The sequence below is a fragment of the Anomalospiza imberbis genome, chromosome 23 (genome assembly GCF_031753505.1).
Source record: "Anomalospiza imberbis isolate Cuckoo-Finch-1a 21T00152 chromosome 23, ASM3175350v1, whole genome shotgun sequence".
NCBI classification, from domain to species: Eukaryota; Metazoa; Chordata; class Aves; order Passeriformes; family Viduidae; genus Anomalospiza; species Anomalospiza imberbis.
In genome coordinates this window covers 2,756,442-2,772,275 of record NC_089703.1, presented here as the reverse complement: position 1 = coordinate 2,772,275, position 15,834 = coordinate 2,756,442, and the positions used below count along the sequence as shown (strand labels likewise).

At 41.0% G+C, this 15,834-nt stretch overlaps 1 protein-coding gene across 3 annotated transcripts in view; it reads left to right on the top strand.

Moving 5' to 3' along the window:
* Positions 1-15,834, top strand: part of MTOR (mechanistic target of rapamycin kinase) — a 63,101-nt gene that overhangs the window by 4,005 nt on the left and 43,262 nt on the right. For 2 of the 3 annotated variants that reach the window (XM_068171383.1, XM_068171385.1), the window contains exons 6-29: positions 680-814; positions 1,220-1,495; positions 1,821-1,929; positions 2,726-2,912; positions 3,096-3,224; positions 4,037-4,281; positions 4,461-4,676; positions 5,320-5,525; positions 6,035-6,157; positions 6,480-6,569; positions 6,657-6,749; positions 7,232-7,366; positions 7,700-7,829; positions 8,023-8,273; positions 9,130-9,171; positions 10,275-10,361; positions 10,926-11,093; positions 11,913-12,025; positions 12,387-12,549; positions 12,805-12,897; positions 13,581-13,727; positions 14,536-14,678; positions 15,283-15,445; positions 15,556-15,701. In XM_068171383.1, the coding sequence (XP_068027484.1) occupies positions 680-814; positions 1,220-1,495; positions 1,821-1,929; positions 2,726-2,912; positions 3,096-3,224; positions 4,037-4,281; positions 4,461-4,676; positions 5,320-5,525; positions 6,035-6,157; positions 6,480-6,569; positions 6,657-6,749; positions 7,232-7,366; positions 7,700-7,829; positions 8,023-8,273; positions 9,130-9,171; positions 10,275-10,361; positions 10,926-11,093; positions 11,913-12,025; positions 12,387-12,549; positions 12,805-12,897; positions 13,581-13,727; positions 14,536-14,678; positions 15,283-15,445; positions 15,556-15,701 (3,590 nt within the window). The remainder of the gene's footprint in view (positions 1-679; positions 815-1,219; positions 1,496-1,820; positions 1,930-2,725; positions 2,913-3,095; positions 3,225-4,036; positions 4,282-4,460; positions 4,677-5,319; positions 5,526-6,034; positions 6,158-6,479; positions 6,570-6,656; positions 6,750-7,231; positions 7,367-7,699; positions 7,830-8,022; positions 8,274-9,129; positions 9,172-10,274; positions 10,362-10,925; positions 11,094-11,912; positions 12,026-12,386; positions 12,550-12,804; positions 12,898-13,580; positions 13,728-14,535; positions 14,679-15,282; positions 15,446-15,555; positions 15,702-15,834) is intronic. The other variant, XM_068171384.1, reaches the window with a different exon arrangement.

The window sequence follows — 15,834 nt, the reverse complement described above, 5'->3', positions numbered from 1 at the left end:
CAGATGTTGAAGTGCCAGTTTTCAGAAGAGCTGGCTAAGCTAAGAACCTGTCACCTTTGTCAGTAAAAAACTGCCTCTCCTTGAAAGGGTTGAAAATATAATGGCTTCCAAAGTGAGTAGCTCCTTTAGCCTACTGCTGCAAAAATAAGCAAGATTTAACTCCTTCAAAATTACATTGTTCTATCTGCACCTCATCTTCAGCTGTTGAACTTGACCTAGTTTTATAGCCATGCAATTATCTAGTGTCATCTCTTACTAGTAGAGGGTTTTATTAGTGTAGATAAAACATAAGTACGAAAGGTAAGAATTCTTTTGTCTGAACCTTTGCTTTGCTGCCATTGTCACATGAATTCAAGCTTGGTGATACCAAGTTAAGTTTTGGGCAGTGCAGTCAAATGTTATGAATTTGAATTTCTTGTAATCAAATAAGTGCTGCAGATAGCAATGAAGCTCATACCTTGTCATTTGATTAGTGCTGCTGAAAATGCTCTGCAGCAGAGTCCACAAGTTTTGGGTGAATCAGAATTTTATTGCCTTATATTTCTTTTATTACTCAGTTGAGGTTTGTGGCTACTCTTGGAAAATTCAGAATGTCAGTAACTCTTGACTGACAGTACTACTTCATCTTCACGGACTTTGTTTCTGCCTTGTCACTGAGATTTTTTTCTTTTCCCCCAAGCATACATATGAAGAGGCTGAGAAGGGCTTTGATGAGACTTTGGCCAAAGAGAAAGGAATGAATCGTGATGACCGAATCCACGGTGCCTTACTGATCCTCAATGAGCTAGTGAGAATCAGCAGTATGGAGGGAGAGGTGAGCAAAGGAACAAGGTGGCGATTATGGGGATTGATTGAGAGTGTAGAGCAACTCTGCAGTCTGTGGAAATATCCCATAGTGTTGCAGTGGGGTTGTTGAGTGGAAAACTCATCTGAACATGGCGTTGAGCATTAAAGTGTGTTAGAGAAATAAAAGGGACAAGTTTGGGTGGAGGAGGTAATAAGCTGTGATGGAAAGTCTATTACCTTGATTAAATACAATGAAAAATATTTTTTCTATGGATTGAGGACTCTCTTGCATGTTAGATACTCAAATCAGTTGATGTTTTACAGCCGTTTGAATACTGATTATACAGGATGCTATTCAGGAGATTTGGGTAACACTGTACTGAGAGTATCTTAGTTACGTTTTATTTTTTTAATGTTTCTCTACTTTGTCCAGCGCCTTAGAGAGGAGATGGAAGAGATCACTCAGCAGCAGCTTGTGCATGACAAGTACTGCAAAGACCTGATGGGCTTCAGTACCAAGCCTCGCCACATCACTCCCTTCACAAGTTTTCAGTCTCTTCAGCCCTCTCAGTCAAATGCTTTGGCTGGTCTCCTGGGGTACAGTGCTCACCAAGGAATTATGGGTTTTGCAACCTCACCTGTCCCAGTAAAATCTACTTTGGTAGAAAGTCGATGCTGCAGGGATCTAATGGAAGAGAAATTTGATCAAGTATGTATTTATTCTTCAGCTTGTCTTCCAACATTCTCAACATCTGTTCTTGCAGAAGAATTGTCCTCTGTGTTTTTACTGTGCAGGCAATACCAGCTAGTATTGAACTGAGCCTTAAAAACTCAGTATTTATATGTATCGTGGCTTTGTCATTGTCTGTCCTGGGGCAAATGATTTATTTTCTTTGGAAGCAGTCTTGATTATCCTTTTCTTTGATGGACTCTGAAGCAAAATGTCAGTAGAATGCCTAAAAGCACACAGGTAATAAACATTTGTGCATTACTGGCATTGGCCATCCTTTAAAACCTAACCTATTTCCTTCCAGGTCTGCCAGTGGGTTCTCAAGTGCAGAACCAGCAAAAATTCTTTGATCCAGATGACAGTTCTCAATCTGCTACCACGACTGGCAGCTTTCCGTCCTTCAGCATTCACAGGTGACAAGATGGATGGTTGGATGTTAGAAATAGTGGTGAATTTGGGCTGGAAGTTATCCAGATCTCTTTGGTCCAGATGAACTTGTGCAGCTCACCAAATGTGGTGCTTGTCTGATGAGCACGTTCCTCCGTGGGAAGACAGTTTTTTTTTCTGAATAAGTGTGACTTGATAGCTGATGCCAAAATGTTGCTCTGATGAAGAAAATAGATTGAAATCTCTTGTCAGAATTTGGTGATCAATACCATAAGACATAAACACCTCCTTTTTTTGTTTTCTCCTCAATATGTCAGATTTAGAGGAGAATTCTCTCAGTATATGCCAAATATTATTAGAGTTCTCTTCCTTTTCTTCTGTTGCATGTGCTAGGAAATACCTGCCAGCTTTAAAGCAGTTTAGTTGATTTATCAAGCAAGTTTAGGAGAGTATCAGAGTTGGAGGCAAATCACCAAGCTGCTATTAGTGGGTTGTAACAATTTTTGCGTTAATTATTCCAAATTTCCAATCAATCACCATGAAACCAAGATGCTTGGATCTTATATGTTTATAAAACCTGTTGCAGTGGGGGTGTTTTATAGCTCTTTTATTCTGGTGATTTTTCTTTTTTTAAAAAAAAAAAGCCTTCTGTAGTTTGAAATGTTTATTATATGGTGACATGTTTACCACTCACATCAGCAAATTTAATATTAGTATGTCTGTTTTCTGGTTTTACACTTGTAAAGGTTTAGTTGGAAATGTTATGCAGCTGTATGAACCCGAATGAATTCTAATATATGTATTGTTTTCTCTTATGGGCAGCTGATCAGTATCTTCCAGACACCATGAATCATGTTCTCAGTTGTGTGAAGAAGGAGAAGGAGCGAACAGCAGCCTTCCAGGCCTTGGGTTTGCTTTCTGTGGCAGTGAGGTCCGAGTTTCAAGCTTACCTACCAAAAGTCCTTGAAATCATAAAAGCAGCTCTTCCCCCAAAGGACTTTGCCCACAAGTAAGTATGTGAAAGTTAGAGGAAGAAATGGAAACACTTGCTCTTTATATAATTTTTGTAATGTGGGATCAAATTCTTGTAGTAAAATCAGACGTGTTTCTGTAAGACTGATAACACAGAAGGAGGATGAGGAAAGGTGTTTGAAAAATAGCAGCTCCTAGTCATTTTGTGGTCCTTTTCCAGGAGACAGAAGTCTGTGCAGGTTGATGCCACAGTCTTTACCTGCATTAGTATGCTAGCACGAGCCATGGGACCCAGTATCCAGCAGGACATCAAAGAGCTTTTGGAACCTATGCTGGCTGTAGGCCTGAGGTAAGCATAAATCTGTTTTGCTGTTAGCTGCAGGATGGCATTGTCAACCATACAGAGCGAGATCTTAAAAGTTTTCAGATTGATAAGGGAGATTATTGCTTTTAAGTTGATATAAGTGATCTTTCAGAAGATCACTATAGCTGTTTCAGAAGAATGGTATGTTTTAACCATTACTATGTCTTGTTATTTAAGAGAATTCATATCTCAGTAAAGAAATCTACAGAACAGCTAGTCCAAAAGCAGTCTCCTTTATTTTCCACTATTCAAACACATTTGACAGCAACCTGCAAAATTTTTGAAAGCATCTGACAGCCAGCAGATTTGTGCCATATCAAGCTGGCAGAGAAGGAGAGCTGAAGTGCTGAATATTTGCTCCTGGCTTCTTTCACCTTTGTAGCTGACAATTCTTATTGGAGGAATTCATTGTTAGTATGGAAAGGTGTGGAGAAAGTTTTCAGGTAGCACAAGGCTGTTTAAATTATATTGTCAGCTGGAAGTGAGTTTAGTTATTTTTTGTTTAAAAAACCTAAGTGTAAGAAGTCATTTAGATTTGTAACAGTATTACAGCAACACTGGCTAATGTAGTGATGTGTGCAGCAGTCCTGGGACTTTGCTCACCCAGTTCATACAGGAAGGTGAACAAAGTTCACCTCAGTTCACACAAGGACCCTGTGCTCTGCTTGCAGGTGTTGCTCTCGCGTGCGAATGCCCACAATTATATTCTGATTGGCAAAGGCATAAATAAACAAAAAGGTGAAATATGCACATCATTGTTTCTTTTCTAATGACTTTTGTTTGCTTCTTGCCCTCAGCCCTGCTCTAACAGCTGTGCTATACGACTTGAGCCGTCAGATCCCACAGCTGAAGAAGGATATCCAGGATGGGCTGCTGAAAATGCTCTCTCTTGTTCTGATGCACAAGCCTCTGCGACATCCAGGCATGCCAAAGGGCCTTGCCCACCAGCTGGCCTCCCCCAGTCTCACCAACATCCCAGAGGCCAGTGATGTGGGGAGCATCACCCTTGCCCTGCGTACACTCGGTAGCTTTGAGTTTGAAGGTGAGATGAAATAAGGAAGCAGGGGGCAAGGGCATATGGGATAGAAACAGCTGGGGCATTGGAGTAGAGTACAAGTAGCAGAAAAAATCTGGGGGCATGTTCTTTAAACTCTTGTTCTCTGGTAAAACTGGTAATTGAGGTGTAAGCATGTGTTTAACTACCCATCTTCCTCTTTTCAGGCCACTCCCTGACTCAGTTCGTTCGGCATTGCGCGGATCACTTCCTGAACAGCGAACACAAGGAGATCCGGATGGAAGCGGCCCGCACTTGCTCTCGCTTGCTCACACCCTCCATCCACTTGATCAGTGGTCATGCCCATGTGGTCAGTCAGACAGCAGTGCAGGTCGTGGCTGATGTCCTCAGCAAACTGCTTGTAGTTGGAATAACTGACCCAGGTTAGTGTGGGATTCAGAGGAAAGGGTTCTACTACCACATGTTAATTTTATCATGAGAGCAGGTGATGATGTTATGAACAGAAATAGAATTTGTAATAGAATTTGAACATATTTGCCGCTAAACTTAATCTGTCACTCTTGGTAAATTAGAAAAAAAAGTCTCCCAATTTCTTCTTCCACATCTTGATTTTGGAGGTATTAATAGAATACTAGTGAAAAATGCTCCAGATGTGCCCTTGGTAATCCTTTGAACTAAGTAGAACACTGAGACTCCTTTTGCTGCTGTTCTGGGTCACAGCCTTAAATTTGTAGTTCAGTAAGGAATTGGTCCTTCTTTTTGAAGCTTTGTACTTGATTTTTTTCATTCTTTCAGTTGAACTCATCTCAGGTTGCCACATAGCATCCAAAAGTGACACTTGCAGGTGCAAGAGATTGGTACTGTACTAACTTGGTTATTGGGGCATGCTGATCAGCACGGAGATTTCTGGGCTGACCCATCGTGTTTTTTGTGTGTGAAACTCTGATACAGTTTCTTGCTCTGGGGAAGCTCTTGTAAAGAATTTTTGAGGCTGTTTTGTGAACAAAGGCAAAAAAGGTGACAGGAATTTAGTGCATTTAAAGAGAAATAAATGTGTTCTTGCAGACCCTGATATACGTTTCTGTGTGTTGGCTTCTCTGGATGAGCGGTTTGATGCTCACCTTGCCCAGGCTGAAAACTTGCAAGCTCTTTTTGTGGCCCTGAATGATCAAGTGTTTGAAATCCGAGAGCTGGCCATTTGCACTGTGGGGCGCCTGAGCAGCATGAACCCTGCCTTTGTCATGCCTTTCCTTCGCAAGATGTTAATCCAGGTAAGGAGGAGGGATGCCTGCAGGTAAAACAGAGTAATTGATATTGAGACTAAGGTGGTGTTAAAGAACTGGGCTATCTAGCTGTAAATGCATGGAGAGTGGGAGAATCAGTCTCTTTTGGAAAATAGTTCTTGCCCAGCTTGGTGCGTTTCAGCAGATCTCTCTCATGATAGATGGTTGGACTGAAGCTCTGTGGATGTATTAGAAGGGAAAGGAAGGATAGCAGTTGTTATTTCACCCCTAGTCATCATGCCAGAGTGCTTTCCATCTCTGTTGAGGAAGCATGTTGTGTGGTGCTTTTAGGTGAATGCATGGTACCTCTTTGTAAACACAGATTTTGGAGCCGTCACTTTTATGCTAATTAATTTTAGCTAAATTTAGGATAAATGATAACAGAGTGAGATGTAGAACAGCCTTTACAAGTACTGAGTTGTGACAGAAGGAAATGCAAAGAATTTTTACCTGCCTTTATTTTCCCGGTTTGCTTGCTTCCATTGTCTCTTGTGCAGATTCTAACAGAGCTGGAACACAGCGGTGTTGGCAGAATCAAAGAGCAAAGTGCCAGGATGTTGGGTCACCTGGTTTCTAATGCTCCACGCCTCATCCGTCCCTATATGGAGCCTATCCTTAAGGTAGAGTCTCTACATTTCCTGGTGACTTTGGAATTAAATGACACAGCAAGTGGTTACGTGACCCTCAGGAGGTACAGTTCTTTTGCTTCATCATAGCAGGAAAGAAAACAAATTGGTGTAGATGTTACTCACAGCAATGCACATGGGTGACAGTTTAGCCCAATTTAATTCCAAATTTGCATAATGTTTATGACACCCAAGTTTCTTTTACTGTTGAAATTCTTACTATGATTGTGGGGTCAATTTCAGGTGTAAACAAAAGGAAAGATAATTTTCAGTACTCTCTAAACACATTATAATTTGTCCCACTGTCACCCACCAGGCGCTGATTGTGAAACTGAAAGATCCTGATCCAGATCCCAATCCAGGTGTGATTAACAATGTCCTGGCTACGATAGGGGAGCTTGCACAGGTAGGGATCTCCTGCAGATACCTCTTTGCCATGCTTGTCAAGGTTTTGGGAATGCTAGATGAAGGATGAATTTTTGTCTTTCAATAGGTCAGTGGGCTGGAGATGAGGAAGTGGGTAGATGAGCTCTTCATTATAATTATGGACATGCTACAGGACTCCTCCCTGCTGGCTAAAAGACAAGTAAGTGTTTACAACTGTGCTAAACTTGACAGCTTTTGTGACCATAGCTGTAACAAAATATCCACACGTCCCATCATAGCTGCTAAAATGAAACTTTAAATCACTCAAGTCTCTAGTGGAGTTACAGTCATGGTACACAGGTGAGGGTTTACAGTGCCTGTAGTTCAGAGCTGTTAGAGGAAAAACAAGAAGGAAAAGAAAGCTGGTTTTATTGGAAGGCTTGGACTCACTAAATTGAATGTTTATTTGAATTGTACCTCTGAGTGAGAGCAATTGTGACAGCCTAAGATGTTGATTATTACTTTCTTTACTATTGCTTATAGAAAAATGTTCTTTATAGAGGCTTTCCAACCATGGACTGTGATTTGCAGTGTGATCTAAAATGCTCAAAGAAACTTTACAGAAGTTGAATGACTGATGTATCAGAAGGCATAATAAATTCCCTGGTCAAAACTAATCTTCTTTGGTCTTCATCTTTGTAGGTGGCTCTTTGGACACTGGGGCAGCTTGTGGCTAGCACTGGTTATGTGGTAGAGCCATACAGAAAGTACCCAACTTTGCTGGAGGTGCTTCTGAACTTCCTGAAGACTGAGCAAAACCAGGGCACCCGCAGAGAGGTATGAGCATGAAACTATCACACAACCACTTAGCAAAGCTTTTTGGGAAGAGAGAGGTGCCAAATAAATGTGCCTGCATAGATTTGAGGAAGGGAGGGAGAGGTCATTGTTGTGGCTGAGCAAAATGCAATAAGCAGAAATAAGAGAGTGCATGTGTTAAGTCAATGAAATGGCTTCCAGAAGCTGAATGAAAAGCACTGTTTTTCCTAGGCAGTCACTTCAGTTCCAGATCTTCCCTCTTAAATTATCTGGATCTTTTCAAATATGGGGGTTTGAGTGTTGTCTTTGGCCTTAGTGATGAAGTTCTGGTGAATTTTCTTTGTGTCTTTTCAGGCTATTCGTGTGTTAGGGCTGCTGGGTGCTTTGGACCCTTACAAACACAAAGTGAACATTGGCATGATCGATCAATCACGAGATGCTTCAGCTGTTAGCCTCTCGGAGTCCAAATCCAGCCAGGATTCTTGTAAGAATCTCAATTTCTTTCAGATAGATAGCTTTATGATTTACAAACAGATCTTGATTGTTTTGTTACCAGTTTGTCTCTTCTTCTTAAAGAATTGTTAGTGTACACGTTTTCAACTTACACTTAGGTGTTCCTGACCCCATATTCAAGACCTTTTAATACCTAGCTCATGACACTGCCTTCTTTCTCCTAGCCGACTACAGCACCAGTGAGATGTTGGTGAACATGGGCAACCTCCCTCTGGATGAGTTCTATCCAGCTGTCTCTATGGTGGCACTGATGAGAATTTTCCGAGACCAATCCTTGTCCCAGCACCACACTATGGTAGTTCAGGCCATCACTTTTATTTTCAAATCTCTTGGACTGAAGTGTGTGCAGTTCCTGCCCCAGGTCATGCCAACGTTCCTTAATGTAATACGGGTGTGTGATGGTGCCATCCGAGAGGTGAGTGTGCTAGGGACCACTCCTTCCTGTTCCACTGTATGAAATTAAGAACCCATTTCCTTGAAGAGACTGTGGCTGGCTTTGGGCATTGCTGTGCTATGTGTCGATGCAAGGCACACTGCAGAAGTGAGGCTCAGCTTTGCTTTTTCCCTTCTGTGAGCAATTACTGGAATGCCCAGTGCAAACAATTTCTCTTGCTTTTTATTGAAACGGCTGCTTCTGAGCATAATCCTTGGAAGGCCAGTATTTGATTCTGTATTTTCACCAAGCTGTTCTTTTTCGGGAAAACATCTGTGCAGCTTTCAGATCTTTCCGTGATCTCTGTGTTAATACTCTGTGGCAAACAGTATTATTAAATAATAGGGGTAGATTCTTCAAATTTCTGTGCAATCGTGTACTTTGGCTCATCTCTGAGAAGGAAAAATCACTTTGATACAGTCTGCTAACGTTTAGAGCAGCATGGGTGATGATTCCACAGCAATGCTTTCTCTTCCTTCCCACTTAAGTTACAGTTAAAGAAGGAAGTGAGAATTGTGTGAAGATGATGATGGGCTTAAGGGATCACCTAACCAGAGATGGCTGCTGTTTGCCAAGGCTCTTCTTCAGGCAGCCAAACACTCTGGGGTGTGAAGGACAGTTTGTACTCGTTACTGCTGCTGTGTTTTATAGGTGGGACAGGTGCTCCCTTAGCAGAATCCCAGCTCTGCTATAGAACTGCTGTTTTCTCCCAGCCTGAACTACTACTCAGATTGTAAGGAAAACATCTCGTGTCTGGGTTGTCTGAGGTTCTAGACCTGACTGATCTAACTTGCTTGAAAGCTATGCACTTGTGCACACTCTGTTTAAAAATTTTCAGGTAAAAGAAGATGGTGAAAGTGTACTGGGGAGAAGAGCTGAGGTGGGTATGCGTGACATAAAGCCTAAAAGAGGAAGGTCCTTGTCCTGTATGTAAGCATCCTCTCACTACGCCAAAAAATGGGCACAGTACAGGAGCTCAGAGTTCATCTTTGGTAAATGTATGTGTACTGTTCTCACTAAAGAAGCTGAGATTATTTCTTACTTAGTTCTCATGAAAGTGTTATCTTTTTTTATGAGCTCCATGTTGTATTTTGTGACTGTAGTCTTCAAAAACTGCATGAAGAAATGAAATTTAGTAGACAATAACTTACATTTTCCTACTTTTTGTAGAGAAAATAGACTATCTACATCAAAGCGATTTAGCCCTGTGATTTTATACCAATTTAAAGAGTAAATTCATTGTCACAATTGGATGTTTAAGATTGTATTGTGGTGGAAGGAATTGCAAAACTGTCATAGTGTATCCAAATAAAATCGTTTAAGTCAAAATTCTTCTTGGTGGTGCAGAATGAATGGTATAATGAACCATCTTTTTAAAAAATGCAGTGTTTCTGGCAAGGACCTAACTGCGTTCCCCAGTAACTTTTCACCAATATACCTTGGTGGGGATGGGAAAAAGTACAGAAGGAGTATCTTAAAATGTGTGTCAGTTTGGTTTTCAGGCAGGGGGAAAAGACTAGGGGCTAAATTTTTGGAAGCATCCTTCAAACATAAATTGCAGTACTTTGTAATTGAGGTGTCTGTACTTGCAAGTCTATTCTGACACTATAGATTTGCTGGCACTCTATAAACCCCTGTTTGTGTGCTTGACCGTCTGAGGCTTTGAGCTCACAAATTTTGTTTTGTTTATGCAAGCTGGGGGGAAACTCAACCAGTAAACCCAAAATCGCTTTTCTTCCCCACTGCCCTCTTAAAAACCAACAACAATAAAAATAAATCAAAAACCCAAAACCCATGAAAACCCACAAAACCCAAACTGCTGAGCTGAAGCTGCCAAGAATTTAGCCCCAGATTTTGAGCAAATGGGAGCTATGCATGCTATTTGTTTGGTAAATGAGCTTGCAATTGCCTGTGAAACTCTTTACCCAGTGGCTTTGATATTTGGATAAGCTACACTGATTATTACACATTTCTTCCTTCCAGTTCCTGTTCCAGCAGCTAGGAATGTTGGTGTCCTTTGTGAGAAGTCATATTCGGCCCTATATGGATGAAATTGTCACCCTGATGAGAGTGAGTGTAATCTTTTTGCCAGTACTTTACTGTCACAGAAAGGTAGACAGTCTTTTTCAAATAACTTATCAAAAGTATCAATTATTTCAGAAGTTCATTGGAAATGCAGAGTTGCATATATTTGAAGTAATAATTGTATTTTGAAATACCATTTATTTAAGTTACAATATACATTATTGGTAGTAACTGAAGTAAGTGTAGCTTCAGGTTCTGATAGTGACTGAGTTATTTTCAGCACTTGGATTTTATGCACTTACTACTTTCAGAAACACAGTTTTAGCAAGAGATATCTGGAGTTCATAAATAGGTGTAATTCCACATAATTTTCACTAAATGTTTGCAAACTTGTAGAAGGATTAGGAAAAAATCAGTTTTCCAGAGGTTGTTTTCAACAACTATCAATGTACTGGAAGTGCAGAGTGTTTTAGAAACAGAAAGTATAGTCCTTCCCTGTGATCCTGAATATATGTACAGTCTCCTGCAGTTTACTTTTCTTGTAATTAGTACCACTCAGCTGAAGAACTGCTGGATTTTTTTTCCCTTTTTTTTTTCTTTCTTCTGTAGGACTTCTGGGTTATGAACAACTCCATACAGAGCACAATTATCCTACTTATCGAGCAGATTGTGGTAGCTCTGGGAGGTGAATTCAAACTTTACCTGCCTCAGCTCATTCCTCACATGTTACGGGTCTTCATGCATGACAACAGTCAGGGTCGCATTGTTTCTGTGAAGGTGAGTGGGGCTGCAGTAGCTGCTGTGCTTTGGGCCCTGCCCAGGCAGGTGTGTTCCCAGCGTGCCATGCTCAGCAGGGCTCCTTGCTTGTGCGTTGCTCGATCAAATGGGACAGGTGCAGTTTGGCAGTGGCTTGGTGTGAAATGATGCAGACAGTTGTTTAAAGTGCAGTGTCGAAGAAATTTCTCACTAGATACTGTCTTGTTTAAAATGAATCTCATCTGTGACTTTGAGTCACATTGGGTCCTTTTGGTTGAAGGATTTGATTCTCCCCCTCTATTCTATTCTTGTGAGGCCCCACTTGGAGCATTATGTACAGTTCTGGTGTCCTCAATGTAAGAAGGACATGAAACTGTTGGCGCAGGTCCGGAGTAAGCCACAAAGTTGATAAGAGGACTAGAGCACTTCCCCTATGAAGACAGGCTGAGAAAGATGGGGCTCTTCAGCCTGGAGAAGAAAAGGTTGTATGGAGACCCACTATGTGAAAGGAGCTATCAGGCAGCCAGAGAGAGACTTTGTCAGGAACTGTAGTGACAGAAAAGGAGTAACGGGTACAAATTGAAAGAGGGGAAATTTAGGTTAGGTATTGAGAAGACATTCTTTTTACTGCATGGGTGGTGAGACACTGGAGCAGGTTGCATGTGGAAGCTGTGGATGCCCCAGCATTAGCAGGGTTCAGAGTCAGGTTGGATATGGCCTTGAGCAACCTGGTCTAGTAGAAGGTGTCCGTGCCTGTGGCAGGGGGGGTTGTGACTAGATGATCTTTAAGATCTGTTCAAACCCCTTGACATTCTAGTCTTCTATGATTTTTCTCTCCAGCTCCTTAATGCGATCCAGCTCTTTGGAGCTAACCTGGATGACTACCTTCATTTGTTACTACCTCCCATTGTAAAGCTGTTTGATGCCCCAGATGTCCCTGTGGTGGCTCGCAAGTAAGTGCTGGTGGCTTTGCAGTCTCTCTCTTTGTAGTTTTACCTGTGATATCCAAGTTCTGCAGTGGCTGAACGTTGACAATTAAATACCACTTAATCCCTTTTCCAGCTTTTCTGTGTTAAATCATTGTGGAAGGTTATTTTTGTTTGGACATTACAGCAGTGTTACTAGTTTTTTGGGTTTGTTGATGGGTTTTATGAACTGTCCTGCAAGTACTAGCTGCTTTAACAGAATTCTGGTGGCCTGTTTTTCCTATTATTATTAATCCTAGGAGGACTGAGCACTTTAATAATTTTTCTTATTTCTTCTTTCTTACCACTCTGAGAGATAAGTTCTTCTCTCTTTTTGCTCTGACTTAAGAGCTGCTCTAGAAACAGTGGACCGCTTGACAGAGTCCCTGGATTTCACGGACTATGCGTCACGGATCATTCATCCCATCGTACGAACACTAGATCAGAGCCCTGAGCTACGAACAACTGCAATGGACACCCTCTCCTCTCTGGTGTTCCAGCTGGGAAAGAAGGTAATATTATTCTTTGGCTTGAAAGCTCACAGAAGGTGTGACTGTCCCAGAGATCAAGGCTTTGAAGTTGAAGTTTTGTAATGTACTCACGGATTTCCAAGAGAACTGATTTTTCTTCTCTTAGTTGTTTCTGGAATTTGGAGTTACTGAAATCAAGCTGTCAGGATTGGTTTCTCATCAATGAAACAATGTGATGGAATTTTACTGCTCTTGGTGCCACTGAGTAACAGGTTTATGACACGTTCCCTTTTACAGTACCAAATTTTTATCCCGATGGTGAACAAAGTCCTGGTGCGACACAGAATTAACCATCAACGCTATGATGTTCTCATCTGCAGAATTGTAAAGGTAAGCTGACAAGTGTACAGTTGTTTGCACTTTTGGGATGTTGTCATGTTGAAACAGATCTAGCTGGAACCTTCACTTGGATCTACTCATAAAATGAGGAGTGGTTGTTGCTCTGTTTCTGTGTTAAGTGCAGCTTTTTAATGCAACTTTGAGGTTGCAATGGGAAATTTTTTGTCTACTGATATTAAATATTTCCTACAGAAAAATCATGGCAAGTTCTAGGGAAGAACTTAGACTTGTAGCCAGTGTCATTACTATTCTTTTTCTTGGTAGTTCTTAAATGTGGATTTATCCTATTTTTCCCAGGGTTTCAGGACTTGAGGAGACCTTGTTATCTCAGTATTTTCTGTGGAATGTCATACATTTTAAAAATTTAGTAACTGGTTTACAATTTGTGTGGAACAAGCAACTAGCAAGTCAAACAGGCAATAGTGCTTGTTCCAATGTACATTATTTTGGCTTTTTATACTAGGAACTAAGAGTTCTTGACAATTACTTTGAGTAGCACAGAGATACCATTTAGAGTTCTCTGGCTTATAAGGTGTAATCTTTATAATGAAACATGGTTACTTGCTTCACAGATTTTGCTGTAAGATTTTGCTGCTAGTGCTCCTTTTTTTGGCTTGTCAAGAATTGCTTCTGTACGTGTGGGTGTGATCTTCACTGTAAACCAATTATTGTAGGGTTACACTCTTGCTGATGAAGAGGAGGATCCCCTGATTTATCAGCATCGAATGTTGAGAAGCAACCAGGGAGAAACTTTGCCCAGTGGTCCTGTGGAAACGGGTCCCATGAAGAAATTACATGTGAGCACCATCAACCTGCAGAAGGTAAGACTAGAGCCTTCGTTGCATGAATTTGCTACTGAAGGGAGCTAATGTGTCACACTGAAGGAGTTTTGTCTGATGCATCTGAACTACACTTATTTATATTGCTTTTATGTTGCTTTTCTATTCTGTGCAAAACTGAGGTCAAAGTAGTATCTGAGACTCTTTCAAATTAGAAGGTGCTGAGCAACTTTAAAGACAGGAGTGAATGGCTGTGAAGTAACCTTTACACTTCCTTGTTAAGTATGAACAAGACTTTCTAGATCACAATGAATAATCTCTCGCCAACAGAGACATCTTTTTCAGAGCCTCTGCTGTTTTTTGTATTTTTTCTTTTGCTCCTCTTATATCCTAGTTTTATATTTTCTTGAAAGCAGAACTTAATAGCTAAGCACTGGCTAGTTTGAACAGTACATGCATGCAGCACACAGTTCAGTAATGGGATGGATTAGTTTGAAAATGTTGGATGTTGTAGATGTGCTTGCCACAGTTGGACTTAAAAATGTAATTCTAAATGCATTTTTAAGCTGATGTTTCAACAGTGTCTTCAGCTCTACATTTATTGTTGTAGAAAAAAGATTGTTCATATTAAATACTTGCCACGTCATTGTAGGAATACATTTAGGGAAGATTTCTCAGACATGAGACTGAAGTACTGCAGATTATCTGGTAAAGGTAATGGATTTCAGGAAATTGAATTCTCAGCATGTGGCTTGGAGCTGTAAAGAAGTAATGCTGCCTGCTGAAGGATTTCTTGTGCTCTTGGATAGTGCTTTGTTTGGTCGGTGAATTGTCTTCCTTTGTTCTGCAGGCCTGGGGAGCAGCAAGAAGAGTTTCCAAGGATGACTGGTTGGAATGGTTAAGGAGACTGAGTTTGGAGCTGCTGAAAGATTCTTCCTCACCATCCCTGCGCTCATGTTGGGCCCTGGCTCAAGCCTATAATCCCATGGCTCGGTACAGTATTTCTGAATTTTTATCTCACTTGAAATGGCAGATGGAAGCTGGATATTATAAGGAAAAAAGAAAGTTATTTAGAAGCTCTTAGGTTTCATAAATAGAGATAGTTCCTGCTTTGGCATTAATCAAAGAGCCAACAGCTTGATTTCATTTCCAGTCTTCCTAGTTGGCTGCTCCATGATGTGCACAAAATCATCTTGAAATTCTGCATGTTAGTCCAGGAATAAGATAATGCACATTAGTGAAGCTGGAAAAACAGCAGAGTATGAAATATTTGTATTGAGTGTTTACTGTGGGGATTAAAAATGCCTCTGAGTGAAATAAACTACAGTGCTTTTTTACAACCAGCATGTTTGGAGAAACTTTGAATAGCAAATGATAGTACAATATTTCTATTATTGTAGTATACCAGCCTATTCTATATTTTTTAAATGAAGGTTTCACAGAAGTTAGCTTTATCAAAACTAATCGCTGTTTATTGCAAGTAGGCATGTAAGTGTATGTTTAGCTCTCTTTCTCTGGGTAAGAAGGTGAGCCCACTGTCAAACAGACTTTTTCTCATGAATCCCCACCTCACACTGTCTTTTGTGTTCCTCCCCAGAGACCTGTTCAATGCTGCTTTTGTTTCATGCTGGTCTGAACTGAATGAAGACCAGCAGGACGAGCTGATCCGAAGCATTGAGTTGGCCTTGACTTCTCAGGATATTGCAGAAGTCACTCAGACTCTACTGAACTTGGCAGAATTCATGGAGCACAGTGACAAGGTAGAGATGCTGTTGGGCAGCTCCTTCTAGTGCTATTGTGGTGGCTGTTCTGTGTGGAGTTCATGACTACTTTGTAATATCCTGTTTTTGATGTGTGTGCTCCTTCCCAGGGCCCTCTACCTTTGAGAGATGACAATGGCATTGTTCTTCTGGGGGAAAGAGCTGCCAAATGTCGAGCATATGCTAAGGCCCTTCACTACAAAGAGCTGGAATTTCAAAAGGGTCCCACCCCAGCTATTCTAGAGTCTCTCATCAGGTAGGACCACAACTGGTGAGATTTCTGCTCTTGAAGTGGCTACAATTTAAGATACCACTAGGATTAATCTAGGCAGTTCTTAGGACTTCATTCTGTCACAAGGTGTTGTTAAACTCCTTGCAAATGTGCAGTT